This window comes from Protomyctophum parallelum (assembly GCF_964188405.1).
Source record: "Protomyctophum parallelum genome assembly, chromosome: 11".
Classification (NCBI taxonomy): domain Eukaryota; kingdom Metazoa; phylum Chordata; class Actinopteri; order Myctophiformes; family Myctophidae; genus Protomyctophum; species Protomyctophum parallelum.
The window spans coordinates 24515448-24534639 of record NC_139707.1 but is presented as its reverse complement, the minus strand read 5'-3'; the positions used below and the strand labels follow the sequence as shown (position 1 = coordinate 24534639).

At 44.2% G+C, this 19192-nt stretch overlaps 1 protein-coding gene across 1 annotated transcript in view; it reads right to left on the bottom strand.

Moving 5' to 3' along the window:
- LOC310866935 (partitioning defective 3 homolog B-like) overlaps positions 1–19192 on the bottom strand; it is a gene marked incomplete at its 3' end in the record, with an annotated part of 224820 nt that overhangs the window by 20829 nt on the left and 184799 nt on the right. The window contains exons 20-21 of the mRNA XM_083776730.1: positions 9656–9871; positions 4629–4860 (exon numbers count right to left, since the gene is read on the bottom strand). Of these exons, the coding sequence (XP_083632856.1) occupies positions 4629–4860; positions 9656–9871 (448 nt within the window). The remainder of the gene's footprint in view (positions 1–4628; positions 4861–9655; positions 9872–19192) is intronic.

Genomic DNA, 19192 nt, shown 5'->3' with positions numbered 1-19192 from the left:
AATCATTCTAGATATTATTCACACTGCCTGGCTTCAGTGTCTGTGATTACAATGACAACACAATGGTGCTGATTAACGGCTTCCGAATAAACAATATACAAAAATCAGCTTTGAAACAGGTGTATCCATCAAGGTTTAACCCATTGAGACCTGAGTTTCAGATTCTACAAATCTCTTCTAACTCATGACAGTTTTCTGTCATGTCAAAGACTTGAAAGACGAAGAGATGTCAAAAATGCAGAGATTAAAATAGGGTGCATTTTGCATCCCAAAACGCAGTTTATAGTTAAGGGACGCAATAAAACAACGACCTCTGCATCCACGGGATGCACTACTGTACTGTTTTTTATTCTACTTTATTTAGCTAGCTTTAGTTATAATAATCATTTATTCTTCTGTTTTCTACATGAATATAACCACATTATAACCATATAAAATGAAATGGGAGTTAAATGCTGCAATTTGTAAAAATGGCAAAATATGACTCCTAATCGTCGTTGAAGTGGGACTCATAAAATGTCCCTGGGACTCATCTAAAAGACCATCCCTGCATCCTGGGACTCATTACATTGAAAACCTATTTACATCACTGAAAATGTAATTGGCCGCCGACCCCCATCTGAAAATACGTTGTTCCAGCCAGGGACCCCCCATAAGCAAAGAAGTTAAAAACTTGTTCGCTGGGAAAGAATATATATATTCAAAGATTCACACACAAATAATAATAATCAAGAGCTAAATTATAAAAGAATGGCTAAACGTGTCCTTGGTTCTTGTTAATTTTTTAAGATCAAGCTTCAAAACCACTACTGATAGTGGTGCATGAATAGAGGTCTAGTCCCACAAGCGTTGTCTGTACAAATACATTTCCCCAAACCAAACAATCACCATGTGAATATACTCCACATAACGAGATAATGAAAGTCAAAAATTGACTAACAAGAACACAGGTGGCTGTAAATAATGTTCTTCTTGTTGATCCGTCTGAAACAATGAAGGGTAAATCGGTTTGACATGAAACTAACATGGTTGACAAACCATAATGGTCTCCTACTGGCTTTAGTGGTAGCGATTCTTTCACCATCTCCATGGAGACAGAATCTATTTCCAGTGTCGGAGCAGAACGTTGCCATATAAAAATATGATTTGAATGGTAACTGTGTGTGTGCTGCGTGCATATTTCTATCTTTGCGAGAAGCACATTTTCATTTTGTGTGTCTCTGTGTGTGTGCGTGCGTGCGTGTGTGTGTGTGTGTGTGTGTGAGAGCGCATGTGTTTTAGCACAGCCATGTGATGAAGTAGAGTTGAGCCTCAACTCTAGCGAGTAAACAGATGAACTATATGCGACACTGTGCATTCACAGGGCAATAGATTCAAGACGGGGATGTTCCACCGGTGTCTAGGTCTCTGCCAGCAAGACACCATCACTAATACCCCGACAAGATCAAAAGAGCTTGTGTAGACTACTAGACATCCTCCCAAAATAAAGGACTAGAAGAGTCCAAGAGTTTGTAAAAACAGAAACAGCAGTCTCCTCATTTCGTTGCCCTTGGTGAAATAATTACTTTACACACACACACACACACACACACACACACACACACAAACATGTTGACGTTTTTCACTGTAGAGCTTTCGTCGGAGCAAGATCAAAGCTGCCTCCCCAGACCATGGATCTGGATGGATGCAGTCCAGAGTCGTGCTAGCCAAGCCACCATTCATACACACCAGAGTGAAATTAACACTCCACTCCAGATCCGATATTTATATTATAATAGAACACTTATGACATATCACAATATTACAATATCCAAAATCACAGACAAAAGCCAGTCTAATATCATCATGTGGATATGTGTTGATACGGGTACAGGCTTTAGTTCCGACATACTATTGATCCGAAACCTCAATCCCTAACCTAACCATAACCGCAAGCACGGGAGCAGCGCATGTCGGACCATCGCATCTTCGCATCGCATGTCCCCTCAACACCAAACGCACTGTGGGCCTTCTTCTAACACTCCCAGTAACGCACGCACGCACACACGCACGGTACACAAAGGAGCACTCTTGAGAGTGGCGCCCCAATTTCCAGACCGAGGTGCTTAAAATGATCCATAAAACTGCTCTATGTGATTATCTTTAATGCCATATCTGCCAATGTGTGAATGATCTGCACTTAAATGGCCTGCACTTCTACAACGCCTTTTATCCAAAGGACATTAACATTACTATGTGTGTTTCACATTCACACATATCGACGGCAAGGAACTGTGAAAGGAACTGACTTGCTCTCCAGGAGCAGTTATGGGTTCATTGTCTTGCTCGAGGACACTTTTTCCACTATACCAGGAGGAGGAGCTGGGGATCAAACCAACAACCTTCTGGCTCCCAAATTTCCACCCTACAACCTCCATTCTCTCTCTACCTCTCACAAATACTCTCTCATCACACACACACACACACACACACACACACACACACACACACACACACACACACACACACACACACACACACAGAGAGTGAATGGGGTGAGTTGTTCCAATGGCCATTCTGATGTTGTCCTTCTCTTGCCGTTTAACATAAGCTCCATTTATTTCTTCACTACATTGCATCCGGAATGGTATGGTACATGCTCATTACACAGATACACATCTTTGGGGGAGAGAGACACACACACACACACACACACAGTACAACACAGAGCACGTCTATGTGAACCAGAACACACAGGGGGGAGAAATAAATAACAGCACAGTTCCAGCGTTTCAGACTTCAGACAGCATTTTAATCACGACGATTATGTCCCAGAATTGCACGTTACTTAAGGTGAAATAGTGGATAATTAGACCAATATAGACTAATTTGGCATAATCGACAAGGTCCAGTGCAGCTTTCTTGCCCTGATAAGGCCTCCCTCTCTTACTGTAACTCTCTCTCTCTCACCCTCACCTCTTTTCCTTTCCTATTCTTCTTACTTTTCTTCAGCGCCTCTCTCTCTCTCTCCCCCCTCTCTCTCTCTCCCCCCCCCCTCCCCCCCCCCCTCTCTCTCTCATTAGTGAGTGATTATGTGGCGCTGAATGGAAGCGTTGCTACACGGTGGTGAAGAACGGTCTTTGAGGTGCACTGGAGCGTGAGAATGGAGCTCCACACCTAAGCCGCACTTCATAATCGCGCTAAATTGACTTAACCGAGAGCAAAGAGAGGGAAATTTAGATGGATTAATGAATGGCTGGATGGATAGATACGACGACTTATGAATGTCACCCCCCACCCCCCTCAATTATTTGAATACAACCTTTCTTTTTCTGAGGATAACTTATGCGGCAGAAATAGATTTTCTTGTGTGTGTGTGTGTGTGTGTGTGTGTGTGTGTGTGTGTGTGTGTGTGTGTCAAGTTAATGACCAAATCCTCCACTGCTCAACTGACTATATCTACATTTCTGCATACATAAAACTGTTGATTAAGACATGGGATCAACATATTTTCTTTTTGAAAATTAAGAATTAAAATCTGAGGATTCAGAAGGCGTTTTCTTTTTTAATCGGCCTCAGGTCTAAACGGGGCTTAAAAAAAAAACTATTTTCACTCTCCTTCCTGTAGTTGATTTTCTGTTCCATCTCTCTGTCACACTGGTTCTCAAACACTGGCTTCAGACCTATTTGTGGGTCACGGACACATTTTTTGGTGTCCCAACATTTCGTTTTTAATGATAAAAAATGGTCTCGGTCTGATCCACAACCTGCAAGAAGGAAGTATTAACTCAACGACCTGAGTGCACCTCTCATTCCAACCAGTTCAAACAGGCCAGCATTTCCATATTAAGAGGTGGAACGAGATGGAGAGGAGGGAGAGAGGGGGGGGGGGGGGGGTACATGACTGGACCAATAACTCTTTGCTCTCCTTTCATACTTTTAACACTATTACTGTACATTGAAGTGGCAGAGAGAGGGAGAGAGGGAGAGAGAGAGAGAGAGAGAGAGGCACTTAAGAAAAGTAATAAGGAAAGGAAAGTTAAGGAAAGGAAAGGAGGTGAGGGCGAGGTGAACGAGAGAGTTACAGAAAGAGAGAGAGGAAGGGCCAGAAAGCTGCACAGATGCGGACAGTGGTTCATTAGAGAAGTCTGTAGCAGAGGTTTCATGGCTCACACTCACATGTTTGCAATTGCAGAGCAGTACATAGTTTGTTTCCCCTAATTTATGGAATTGCTTAGATTTTTCTTAGATTTTACCATGACAGTTTTTTGGGGGAAAGAATATATATTTTGTTTTTAATTCATGACTTTTATTTATTTATTTATTAGCTTTTTGAAAATCTTTTGAAATAATAATAATTTAAAAGAAAATGTAGGAAACAAAAAATAAAACCATTAAACCCATTAAATGTGACCGTGACCTATACAGAAGGGTCCCAACCCAGTGTAGCACAGATACAGGCGCACGCGAGCACACGCACATGCGTACGCGTCGCGTGCACACACACACACACACACACACACACACACACACACACACACACACACACACACACACACACACACACACACACACACACACACACACACACACACACACACACACACACACACACACACACACACACACACACACACACACACACGTACCTCAGCAGAGCGAAGCCCTTCTTCTTGTTCTTCTTCTCTGGCTCGTCCACCTCCTCGGGTTTCTCCTTCTTCTTCTCCTTGCCCTTCCCTTTGTTCTTGTCCTTCTTGGCCTTGACCTTCTTCTTCTTGTCCTTCTTGTCCTTGACCTCCGCCCCGTCCTCCCCCGGTGCTCCCTGGCGGGACGAGCTGCTGGCGGGGGTGTCCCTGCCCGAACTCTGGTCCGTGCCGTCGTCTGACCAAGATGAAAAGAGACATATTAAGACTTAAGGTCCTTTCAACGGGCAGCGATAAACGCACACGTTGTCGCCTGGATCAACGACAGGTCTCCTCCAGGTCTGCTCAAGAGGAGCGCAACAAAGCAAATGTAAAAAAAAAAAAGCTAAACAGAATCCAGGTCTGGTGAGTCGCGGACGTGTGCGCTAAACGAGCATGCGCGCGACAATTTCACAGGACCCTGCCCGCGTAAATATGCTTGTGATGTTGCCCTTCGACTTCTCCGCGCGTACAGAAATAAACGCAGGTCTCATTGAAAATGAACTATAGGCGCGTTAAATCACTGCACGTTTGAAAGGACATTTAGACTGTTAAACCAGAGTTTCATGAGATAAATGATTGAGTCTTTCCCCTCTAAACGTAGCCTCGGTCCCAGGCTTACTCATCTGAGAAAAGCCTGGTCACAATATAAGGTAGAGAGTGCATACATTATCTAAACGTAACTAGGAGCCAGCTGGCCCTGCAAGAGAACGGAGAAATGTTGAAATCAATTTTGAGATTCTGGATTCTGGACAGTATACAATTAGCAGGACATTTAATACCATAAAGTGCAGGGTCAAAAGAGGTGAGATTTCTTTAATGTCACAATCGTGATTACCCTATGAATTCAGGTAGATAGTTGTGGATGCAAACACACACAAACACAAACACGTGCACACACATGCACACAGCTTTATTCAAAAGAGCGGAATTAATAACTTTCCAGTAAATTAACCGTCATTAAAGACTGGAAAATGTTAGATGAGTAAGTTGTGACACCTCAATACTTGTTAGACAGAGTGGAGGCATGGCCTGGAAATGACCATTATCACACGTGTGTGCACACACAGATTGTATGACACGTGATGACAGCAGAAACACACACACGCACGCACGCACGTACGCGCACACGTAAACAGGGAAGGAAGATGACTCTGATGTTTAATTAGCAGACCAGCCTTTTCAAACACCACCTGTCAGAGCTTGGAAGATAACCACACCAAATTAAAATGCTTTATTGGAATAGAGGACCAGCTTCATTTAGATGTCAATTACCAGAGAAAATAAAAAGACAAGCAATACAAATACATTGTGTGTGTGTGTGTGTGTTGATGATATCAGCAGCTCCTTTCCTCCCCTCCCACATAAAGTGGCATCTGACTCAACCAACACCAACCCCAACATACCATGCATGTCCTCCTTCTCTCCTCTTTCCCCAGACGAGGTTCTACAACTAGTAACATCCTCTAGACCTACCACTTGTCCTCTTGACCCTGTCCCGTCTCCAATCTTCCAGACCATCGCACCTGATCTGCTCCCCTTCATCACCTCCATCATCAACACCTCAGTAACATCAGGCTGCGTCCCATCTGCCCTCAAGTCAGCCAGAGTAACACCACTCCTCAAAAAACCAACCCTTGACCCCTCAGATGTCAAGAACTACAGACCGGTATCACTCCTTTCATTTATTTCTAAAACCATTGAACGTGTCGTCTCCAACCAGCTCTCTCTCCATCTCTCACAGAACAACCTGCTGGATCCCAACCAGTCCGGATTCAAGAAGGCCCACTCCACAGAAACTGCCCTGCTGGCAGTCACAGAAGCACTACATGCTGCCCAAGCTGCTTCCCACTCTGCAGTACTGATTCTCCTAGACCTATCAGCAGCATTTGACACAGTGAACCACCAGCTGCTCCTAGACACCCTAGCGGAGCTAGGCATCGGTGGAACGGCACTAAAGTGGTTCTCCTCCTACCTCACCGATCGGACCTACCAGGTTTCCTGGAAAGGTCTGTTATCATCCCCCCGAACCCTCCAAACTGGGGTCCCACAGGGATCTGTACTTGGTCCCCTCCTTTTCTCACTGTACACTAAATCCCTTGGCACTATCATCTCTGCTCACAATATATCCTATCACTGCTACGCCGATGACACACAACTGTTCCTATCCTTCCCCCCCCTCTGCCACTCAGGTGGAAGAGCGCATCACTGCATGCCTGGCTGACATCTCACAGTGGATGTCCTCCAACCACCTCAAGCTGAACCCAGACAAGACTGAGCTTCTCTTCTTCCCAGCTAAGTCCTGCCCTATGCGGGAGCTAACTATTTCCGTAGACAACGCCCTGGTAACGTCTGTCCCAACAGCCAGGAATCTTGGTGTTGTCCTGGACAGTCAGCTCTCGTTCAAAGCTCACATCACAGCTGTCACTCGATCATGTAGGTTCACACTCTATAACATACGACGAATTAGACCGTTCCTCACCCAGGAATCAGCCCAGCTCCTAATCCAGACAACAGTCTTGTCAAAACTCGACTATTGTAACTCCCTCCTTACTGGCCTACCAGCATGTGCACTTAAGCCTCTCCAGCTGATCCAAAATGCAGCAGCTCGCTTGGTCTTCAACCATCCAAAATTCTCACATGTCTCCCCCCTGCTCCGCTCCCTCCACTGGCTCCCGGTCGCTGCCCGCACAGAATACAAAACTCTGATGCTGGCATTCAAAGCAACCAAAGGTATGGCTCCCCCATATCTTACAAGTATGATTGAACCCTACAAACCCTCCCGCGCACTCAGATCAGCCAACGCAGGGAAACTGGAAGTACCCTCACTAAAAACGCCGGGACAACGCTCCACACGTCCCAAACTCTTCTCCCTTCTGGCTCCAAAACTGTGGAATGCACTTCCCATTGCAGTCAGAACTGCAGCATCACTCCCAATCTTCCGCCGTAGCCTGAAAACCCACCTTTTCAGACTCCATCATGGCCCATAGCACTTACCCTAACCCCTTAGATAGCATTTCTGTTGGCTTAGATAGCATTTGACACAGACTTATAGCATGTTATGTAGACAGCACTATAATTGTATTGTATATAGTCATAGCACGCCATAGTACATATGTATAGCATAGTAGTGAATATGTATAGTTTATTATGTATAGTGTATGTATAGTTTCATCATATAGATATTCCACTGTTACCTTCTTAGCTCACGCATGTTTCATGATAAATGCTTTTATGTGATGTATTCCCATGCTTTTGTTCTTGCTTAAAGTCGCTCTGGATTAAGAGCGTCTGCTAAATGCCTAAATTGTAAATTGTAAATTATGTCCTCCATGATGCAAAACCATTCAAGCTTTGAAGCAATGTCCACAGCAGTGATCAACGCACATCTGTATTACTATGTATGCGTGCGTGTGTGCGTGCACGTGTTATCTTATGACAACCTGATCTCACAGAAATACGTAAATATGTACGGAATTGCAATTCCGTACATACACGACTAGAAAACCCTAAAATCCGTACATACGTATGACAATACTACGGTTTTGTCCACGACGGAGGCGTGGCTTTCATTAGTACGGAAGTGCTATTGCACCGTGGCTGGGTGAGGTCGGGTTTGACATTATTTACTATTCTGTCCATGTGGGGTTACAACTCTACAGAACTTCACAACGCTTCACACTGACGGGCCGCTCGCTGCTGTCTCCCATTGGCTCAAGTTTGTTAGAGACGGCACCCCTCCGTCAGTCTATGGTGAGGATTTCAGTGGCATATGTCATATGTCACATATATGTCAAATACATGTACAAATTTCTGTGAGATAGGGTTTCTTATGCAGCCAGTGCACCATCTCAAGGCTTAAAGAGTCATCAGTCCAATACGACAAACATAACCCACTCCTGCACGTCTGCATTCCTACTTCAAAATGGAGACCTGTGTGTGTGTGTGTGTGCATGCGTGCGTGCGTGTGCACATGTAGAGAGATAGAGAATATATGTTTCAGAGAACTGTGCCATGTCAATTAACAACAGCTTTCAAAGTGCGAACTTGTTATAATAACGGTGACAGACAGGATTGCTCTGTGTTTGTGTGCATATGAACATGATCAGTGTGTGTGTGTGTGTGTGTGTGTGTGTGTGTGTGTGTGCACGTGCATGTGCATGTGCGTGCGTGCTGGCTGCATGTTGACATGTCCCATTACTTCTACCCTGTATGAGTCAAGTCACCTGACTCATTACCGTCGTGTTGACGGACACCAGTGAGCTGCGGATAATGTGAAATGTGTGCCTAAAATAGCCAATCTAAAAGTTCACAACGCGCCTCGTAAACCGGCTATTTGTGGCGTGCTGCACCCCCGTTCGTTGGAAGTATAAACCCACGCTGTATAGCGTAGAGAGAACCCTGACCCTCCAGGAAATAAATTATATAAAGATTGTGAATAACGAATAACAAATAAAAGACCAGTTCTAGGAACCATGTTTATTCATTTGTGTCTGCCTTTGTATGGTATAGATTAGAGGCAGAGATTGAATTCAAGGGGATTCTTTCGGCGGCTCGCTCCGGGAGAGCTGTATTTCTGTCAATTCCTTTCCCCTCTCTATTAGCGTTCATTCAAATTCGGGCTATAAACCAGGATTAATTTGCATAAGCCTGTGCTGGGAAAAAAAAGTGCTTACCACTCACAAGGCTCACAGGTGAAACATCTCTCCTTTGTCTAGGAGGCCCTCAGCCTTATTTTCGCTAGCACAGACATTACCTTTGTCTGTCTGTGCCCCCCGAGCAGCTTTGAAAAATCCCTCCCCGACATTAAACTGTGTAGATTCAGAGGCTCTTTTCTTGAAACTGAGGTTCCATTTCTGCGGCCCACATTAAGAAGCCGAAAATACCTCTTGTGTTGCAGGCCTTTCTTCTTTGCAGATATGTATTTATAAAAGGCGCGCACAGAAGCATATATCCATGCATGCGAAACCCTACCCTCTGTTCGCCCGTCTTACCGTCGTCATCTTCGGCCGGACCGTCGTAGGACTTGTCGATGGCCGCCCGGAAGCTCTCGTTGCAGCCCCGCCCTCTGACCATATTAGGGCGCGGGCGGTGGAAGGGGAGGAGCTCGTTCTTTCGGCTGACCTCTGACATGGCCGTCTGGAGGCTCTCCAGGGAGCTGGACTTCTTCAGGCCCAGGGTGGGGCCCAGCTCAGCGGGAGGGGACGGAGCTGGGGGAGAGAGACATAGACAGATGGAGAGAGAGAGAGAGAGAGAGAGAGAGATCCTCAGTCTGGTTGGCAGCAGTGGTGTGAAGTAACCAAATACAAGTACTGTACTTAAGTACAATTTCGATTTTTTGTTTAACTTTAGTATTGAGTATTTTCAATTTCCATTACTTTTACTTCTAGTCTACTCCACATCATCTTGGATTCAAATATTGTACTTTTACTATTTGAAAGCTTTAGTTACTAGTTACTTTGTAGATTTGGATTATGATTACAAAACCTACTTTAACACCCTGAGCAATGTCAATCAATCAATGTCAATCAATGTGTCGCATCGCTTGTAGATCGGCTATTTTCAAACAATCTTTATACATTTTAAAACTTGAAACGGAACATTCTGTATAATGACTACTTTCACTTTTGGTACTTTAAGTACATTTTGTTGTCAATACTTTTGCACTTTTACTCAAGCACATTTTGAATTCCAGGACTTTTACTTGTAATAGCCTACTTCTATATTGCAGTATTGGTTTCTTTTACCCATTTAGGCCTGACGTCGAAATAAAAAAAACGTTTTTCAAGAATAGCAGAAGAATTTCAAAAATAGCAGACCTACAAGCTTGTAGCGCGCCACTGAGCTTGTAGATCTGCTATTTTTCAATAGCTAAAGTATAACATAATAATACTTAGTTAAAACACCAAAACGGGTTCCCGTCCAGAATGGGTTAAGAAGAAAAAATGTGAGTACTGCATATACCACTGGTTGGCGGTATAGCCACGGTGTGCTTTTCATCATGGCCGATTTGCTGTCGGACCAAAGACGGAGTTTGAAAACAGGAGCCAGGGAGCTTAAAGTTAAAATGTTCTTTGTTATTTCTCCCCTAAATACACGCACTTGGCCAAATGTATCACTTACTGCCGTGGGCTATTATTCCAGCTAAGTATACACAAAGCTGTTTGTCCAAAAGACATTAGGAACCATTTTGCATGGAACAAAACGGGGGTCTGTCGACATCATAGGATGTGGCCATGCAGTGTTGGCCCAGGCAGCTCAACATGCCTGTCCCCGTCTGGCCTGGTTTGGGCACTTGTAAAAAAAAAAAAAAAAAAAAAATCACACACATTCCACAAAAAAGATCTGAGTAATAAATAAGAAATCATGGTGAAAAAGCAAGTATTAAGTCATGGCCACTCAAAATATGCTTTCTCCTCAATCATGTCATTTTGTAGCCTGCATAGTTTCCAACCTCATACGCTGTGTTCCGTGAATTTGTTTTGTCAGGAGCAAAGTGACAAAACAAATCCACAGAACGCAGCGCACCAGGCTGGAAAACAGCCTAGTAATTTTGTCCACCAACTAGTAAAATACTCAAGTTAAAGGTAAAGTTCAAGTCCTACTATTTGTCACATACATTGCTGAGAGATTTGTTCTCCGCATTTGACCCATCTCTCCCATGCTTAGGAATCATTTGTAGTTGATCTAAGTGTTACTTCGTCCACGTGTAGCTCTGAGAGTGTACAAATGTACATTTTGTATACTCAGAGATAAACAGCAAGGTAGCAAGGAGGCTGGCTGTTGAGTCAAGCAGGCCTGAAACTCTGCGGGGCAAAGCGTGAGCAATAGAGAGATGAAGTTTGGTTTGAACTGTGCTGCTGCTGAGCTTATGATGGATGCTTCCTCTGCCACTCCCCTCCATCCATCACCACAAGCACACTGGGGACCATATTAGAGGCAGGGAGGCAGGGAGGCAGGGAGGCAGGCGGCGAGGAGGGGGGGATGGCATTCTGACACACCCACTATGTGGCTTCTGCGTGCGGTTAGGGTTCAGTGGTGGAAAGTAAGTACATTTACTTAAGTACTGTACAGTTTTGAGGCATTTGTACTACTCCAAAATCAAAAACTTTTACTTCTACTCCACTACATCTCAGTACTTTTACTCTCCACTGCATTTCCACTACATGTATTATTTGACACCTTTAGTTACTAGTTACTTTGTAAATTTGGATTTTGGATTATTATTATTACTAAACATACATTACCCACTTCAGCCCTATGAATATTATTATTATTACTAAACATACATTACCCACTTCAGCCCTATGAATATTTTGGCCATTGTAAACAAAAATTGCACAGGAATGACAATGACCGATACCAGTAAATGAAATAAATAATGTACTATGGCCAAATTAGGCCGCATTTAATAATTTTATACTTTCAAAATAGTAGAAAAAGATGGAATCCCGCACACTGTCTTCACTTACAGCATTTTATTGAGCAACGTTTGGGTTGTTCAGACCTTCATCAAGCTGGAAGTGAAGACAGTGTGCGGGATAAAAAATAATTAATCAGTTATCCGACGCACCTGTCCTCCGTAGGTGTGCATAAGGACATTTTTCTTCTGTACTTGGAAATAATAACACATAGTTGTGAGTTTGTAGATGTAGGCAGGGAAGTAGGATTGCAAGCAGGGAAACAGGAAGGGAAGCACGTAGGTACCAAAAACAGCATAATGAGGAATGGAGGAGGGATGGATGGATGGATGGATCGTGCAGGTACTCAGTGGAGGTGATGCTGATGAGAGTGGAGGTTGTAGCTGAAATGCAGGGCGTGTGCCATTCTGTAGCCGAGACATACGCCATGCAACACTCAAGCACCGCAGTGGATGCAGGCAATACAAGGTGTGTGCATGTGTGTGTGTGTGTGTGTGTGTGTGTGTGTCTGTGTGAGTAGGAGGTTCACCTTTAAATATGTGCATGCGTTTCTATGTGTGAGCAAGCTTCTCTCTTTTGGTATTTGTGTGCGTGCGTGCATTTAACCTGTGTGTGTTTGTCTGTGTGCAAACAGGTGTATGCGTACATTGAGAGGTCTGGTGTGGTGTGTGGTGACAGGCAGTGAGCGAGGGGAGGGAAGGAGGGGAGGGAAGGAGTGGAGGAATGAAAAATGAATAGAGGGAGATAAGCAAATAGAAGTCCACTCCGGAAAATCATCTTGGGAGGGAGAGCAACGGGCGAGGGAGGCAGGAGCAGAGCGGTGAATGAAGTGAGAGGAGGAGGGAATGACAGAGAGAAATGGGGGCCAAAGGATACCGGGCTGGCTGCCAAGCGGGACACGCCCCCACACACCCACATCCACACAGGATTGGGATTCCATGCTTGCCGCGGCTTGTCGATACGATGCGTCTGTGATTCATGATAGTTGGACCTGCATCACTTTACCTAATGATTCACAGCACACACACCAATGTGTGTGTGTGTGTGTGTGTGTGTGCGCGCATGTGTCACAGCAGACCAGATCAGAGGACTGATGTGACTTCCACATCCATTTAAATAGTCATTAAGCACACACACACTCACACACACACACACACACACACACACACACACACACACACACACACACACACACCAGCCCTTGGATAGTAATGGACACGGAATTTATGCACATGAATAATTTGTGCTGCTGAGCGACAGGAGATGGGCAGCAAATGACAGGTAAAGGAGTGTGTGGTGTGTGTGTGTGTGTGTGTGTGTGTGTGTGTGTGTGTGTGTGTGCGCGCGTGCATGCGTGCATGTATCAATTTATTTTGATTTGAAAATCAAATTAAAATCAGGAAGCACCAACTCTGCAATACTGGCTTTGGTGTGATGCTGTGCCCCACTTCAATGATGTGCTCATGACTTTGGTGTGATGCTGTGCCCCACTTCAATGATGTGCTCATGACTTTACAGTAACCAGAAGATTTCTATAAAGATGATGAGACCAAAAGGTCTTTCCACGGAAAATGGCCAAAGTCAAGAGGCTCACGGTCGTGTCAAGCACACACACACACTCTGGGCTGGCAGTTCTCAAAACTCGACTAAACGGTTCGTTTCACATTTTGAGGCGTACATTCTTCGAGAAGAAAGCGGCATAATGTTGTTGGAATGGGTTCCATGGACTCGTGGTACGAATAAGTAAAGCGAATAACCTCGTAAGCGAATGGGACCTTTTACGTGCGTTAACGGTCGTGCGCACGCAATGGACGTGAGCTCCCGAGTTGCACACGATGAGCCGTGTCCTCCCACTCCGTGTCACGAGTCAGCGTTACACGGTCAGATTAAGCCATCGAGACCCGAGAACAGATTCAACTAAATGTCTTCTAAATCTATAAAAAAAATATATATTCAAAGATTTGCACACGTGTTCACGATTTTTCCAAAAATAGCAGATCTACAAGCTCGTAGCGCAGAACCAAGTGCCACACTATACAAACTTGTAGATCTGCTATTTTTAAATAGCTAAAGTATAATATAATGGCCACACACACACACACACACACACACACACACACACACACACACACACACACACACACACACACACACACACACACACACACACACACACACACACACACACACACACACACACACACACACACACAGAGGTCTTTCTCCGTTTGCACAGCTTGAGGCGATGCTCTGTAGCACAGAGGTTTGGGGGTATTTTCAGCAGAGAAATGTTGTGCTTTAACTGCGCAGAGCTGCATTTTTTATTCCAAACCTTCGGCCTTCAGCTTGCGGTTCCGTCTATGTTTAATACGCCATTACTGGCTGCGCCAAAAGACTCAATTTCAACCTCTGGGAACTCACGAATGTACTTTGTTTATTGTACATTTTGTTCGACATACTTCCACACCAATCCCCAAAGAATGCTGTGAAATATTACTTTATTTATCAATTCCACAAGACCCCTATAGGATCATCATACAGCAGGCAATTGACTACATTTCAACAAACTGAACAAAGTTCAAGTGAGTGAGTGAAGCACTCGACCTACTGGATGCTCGATCGACAGAAAGAAGAGTGTAGAAAGAATGACTTGACCATAATTAGAAAGTTTTCATGGCCTAGCAGCGATTTGTCCGCTGTGTTCACTGTTGCAAACGACGTCGTTAAAAAACGATTCCACGGCCTCCCACTTGAAGTCAAAAGTCAGTGCATACGCTACGGTGTGTGTGCAACTCAGGCCCACTCCACACACCATGTGCCAAGTTCTATGAGAGGAGATGCCGGAGGCAGTGTTAAAACGGAAGATCTGACCACTTTCTATGCAATTATACACTTTCAAAACAAAGGCTCGGAGGAAAGTTAGTGTTAGTATTAGTGTTTTACACGCTAGTGGCAGGAGGGAGAGCTAGTGCATTTTCCGACAGCTGCATCAGCCACAGAGTCTCAGCCAAAACACCCGCGGCAGGCGGCAGTGTTTCTCAGCGGCATCAGTCCGTCATCCTTTAGGTGCAGTTTGTGAATGAAGTCGTACAAATTACAATGCTATGTTCAGTGGTAAGTAACACTATGTAAGTAGGCTAGAAGATCGACTATAGCCATTACCTAACAGTCTTTATACCTCACCAATGACAACAAGTGATTCTACTAACATTTTTCACTGTCTTTGTGATGTTCTCTTCATAATGAAGTTCAGGCTTTCATGCATGTGATTGGTTTACTCTTGAGGGAACAGATGTACATGCAGACAAACCCTATTCTAGACACACTACCATGCCATAACAATACATTACATGGCAAAACCAGGTTCACTAAAACAGCCGAAACAACGCTCCACACGTCCCAGACTCGTCTCTCTTCTGGCTCCAAAACTATGGAATGAACGTCCCATTGCAATCAGAACTGCAGACTCACTCCCAATCTTCCGCCGTAGTCTGAAAACCCACCTCTACAGACCAGCACTTGGCGTAGCACTTGCCCTAGCCTCGACGACCTTACAGGCGTATGCAAAGGCACAAATTAAGTCATTTAGATAGCATATTATGTCTCTATAGTATAGTGTATACTTATAGTTGCATTGTACAGATATTCTACTGCTAGACAGATGTTAGGTTCTTAGCTTACTTAGGATGGTTGATGACTATATATTTCTATGTATTTGATGTATTACCTTGTGTTGTTTTTGCTTGGATTAAGAGTGTCTGCTAAATGATGCCTAAATTGTAATTCACTAAATTTAAATTGTAATTTGTCTGAAGCTCAGCCAAGAAGCACATTGGTCAATATGGGGTATAAAAGGACATCAAACTAATACTTGGAAATCACTCAACAGTCCTGTGTCCCACCTGTTTCTAAATTAATATAATAATTCAAGCTTTCTATATAGCTCCATTGTTGGTGAGTTTAATTTAATTTATACGATAAGATAGGACATTTCTGTTTGGATGTATGGGCTGTCAAGGCCAGAAAGTAGTTTTGTGTAGGCGTTCCCAAATAACTTCCGGGTATGATGTCAGGCACATAGCCGCAATTCTGGAGCAAATATTCTGCTAAAACAGCATATCTACAGGCTTACTTGGAGATTAGCTATTTTATAAGATATTTAGTGTATAGTGAAAATATGAGGGGGGTTGGGTATACAGTACAGTAGAGCCCTAAATCCAGTCAACTAAGTACTGGGTTTAAGTGGTTCGAGTGACATGCACACTGCCTTTGAAACATTGGCTAATAGCGTGTGGTCTCTAAGAAGGGTTCAACACGCAAATGTACATAAAGAAATAATCCACGGGCTTCCAGCTGCCAGAAACACATGAATCACGGCCGCCAAAGACACAACGTCGAAGCCACATTGTAAATGTTTGAGGCATTATGTAATCACATTCAAAAGATAATCTGCTGCTGTTTTCATACTATACCAAGCTGTGTGTACACAGTAAAGAATCCTCGTGTTACTTTAACTGAGGATTTTCCCGTGTATAAAATTGCCACCAGCATCTGAACGGATCAGATTCCATACTTGGCAGCTCCAAATGAGATGGTATAAGTCTAAATAAGCACTTGGTGTACAGTGTGTCTTTAATAAGTCATATCTGTGGGCGGCTGTGGCTCAGGAGGTAGAGCAGGTGATGATGGGTCATCGGTTCGAATCCCGGCTCCTCCTGTCCACACAAAGGACTGTCTACATGTCCGTGGGCAAGACACTGAACCCTACATTGACTCCAATGAGTTGGTCGGTGTGAGCTCGCCACCATTGGTGTGTGAATGTGGGAAGTGAGGACGCTGGCGTCGACAGTTTGCCACTTCACCTGCCAATGTATGAATGAATGAACCATTGTAAAGCGCTTTGAGCACTTGGAAAAGCACTATAAAAATGCAATTAATTATTATTATTCAGTATAGATAATACAGCTTCTATTGCTGAATAGGCACATGTGACTTGTACTTCACTGAATCAATGTCTTGGTCACGGACATTTTCTGCAGAATAACGGTTGGCAGCTTGTACAGTGCCTTGTACACTACTGCACTGTTCATTTCACCCAACTGAACAATTGTTGTATGATAGGCCAGTGATTACCAACCTTCTTTGGTGTGACACCCCCCACCCCCACCCCTAGTTTGATACTCATTAGGCCACAGATCGCCATTGTGTATTAAAATGGGTTTATGAGCATCACAAACGTGACATCCGGATTTGATTGGCCAAGCGGGTACCTTCCTGGCACCTCAATCTGCGTTGTAAAATCCTCAGTGTTCATACAGTATACAGTAACTGATTCTCAGAATTACACACCCGTGGAGTGTCGATTTGGTCCCTAACTATCAATCATTTAGCCTGGGGATCCCCGAGATCCCCATTAAGGACCCCCGGGGGTCCCCAGACCTCCATGTTGAGAACCAGTGCGATTCACATGCACAGAGGTAAAGATGGACAGACGCCAGAAACAGAGACCTCTCATTCCAAACCTGTATGTGTATGGCTGGGTGGTAGGATGGAAGGAACCCTATTCTATTGTAATACTTTAATGGTTTTAAGCTAGCTAGGTTATCAGGGAATGGAGAGTACACACTCAGTGAACACACACACACACACACACACACACACACACAGAGTAGACGACGTGCACAGACATGACCCGCACTCGCACTGCCAAATGAAATGTGCACATACAGTACGTAGACTCAGACACACACGCATGCACATGGGATATTTTGCTGCGAGTGGCAGGATTTGTGTCATAAATGTAATTACTGCTGTCCAAGCGTAAGATGATAGAATTAAGCTGCTTTTAGAGAGCGAGGGGCACAAACGGGAAGGAGGGAGGGAGATGTGGACGACGGGGGATGAGGAGGAAATGAGATAGAAAGAAGGACGGACACATGACAGCAGAGAGAGAGAGAAACAAAGAGGAAGAGAGTGAGTGTGAGAGAGAGAGAGAGAGAGAGAGAGAGAGAGAGATGATGTGTGAGGCGACACAGACAGAACGGGGGCCCTCATGAGAGCGTGAATGCAGGAGAAGATAGAGAGGAGAGAACGCGAGACAATCCCAAGGCTCTCTTTTTTTGGCAGGCCCGCTTTCAAAGCAGGCTGTTTTCAAAGTCAAGACGACGCCGGGGATTGGATTAGCGGCTTGGCTGCCACAACAAAACCGGCAGCGGCGTATAACAACAACAGTAACTTCTCCAAAATCACATTACATTATGCGATTGTAATTTATGTCCACTCCAAGCCTTGTTTTATACTTTGTCGTATGGCGGAAATAGACGTTCTGCTAGGTCACAACATGCCACTATGGAACACGTATAGCAGATCTATTTTCACTACATTAACGATCGTGTAGCAACCGAGAGCTATTCATATGGTGGTGAAGAACACGATCTAACTTAATCAATAAGAAAGTCATAAAAGTCGTCCTTGGCAGTTGGCAGTCAATGAGTTCAATGTTTTGTGAAAATGTTTGCCTGTAATGACATGCCCAAAATAGCCAGATTGGAAGTGGTTGTTGTGAATGTTGGGATCTCCATTTCTGCAGTTTTCGCATTTTGCCTGGATTCAGGATCCATGCTATAGCACAGAATGTTGACACGAACTACTGTTCCTCTTGCCAAGAGACTAATTAACATGTGTTGTGGAGAAATATAATATGAGTCATATATAAGAACTACGGTCATGTTTAGATCCTACTGGGTACAGCATTTAGCAAATGTCCGACTCCTAGAACACTTCTCCAACATGACGCAACACACACGCCGGTCCCAGGAACACATAAAACCAGCATTCTTAAAAGTATGGCTTTTATGAAACCAGTTAATGTTTCCGAGCCCATTCACCCATAAGCTCCAGGCCTTATAAAAATCCATCATATGACATAGCTTGGCTTACATGTATGTGTGTGCATGCATGTCTGTGTCTGCCCTTGTTGTTTCGGAGTACTTTCAGAAGCAATTGCATTGTGTGTGTGTGTGTGTGTGTGTGTGTGTGTGTGTGTGTGTGTGTGTGTGTGTGTGTGTGTGTGTGTGTAGCACTCCTACTAGATGAAATGAGAGGCTTTTC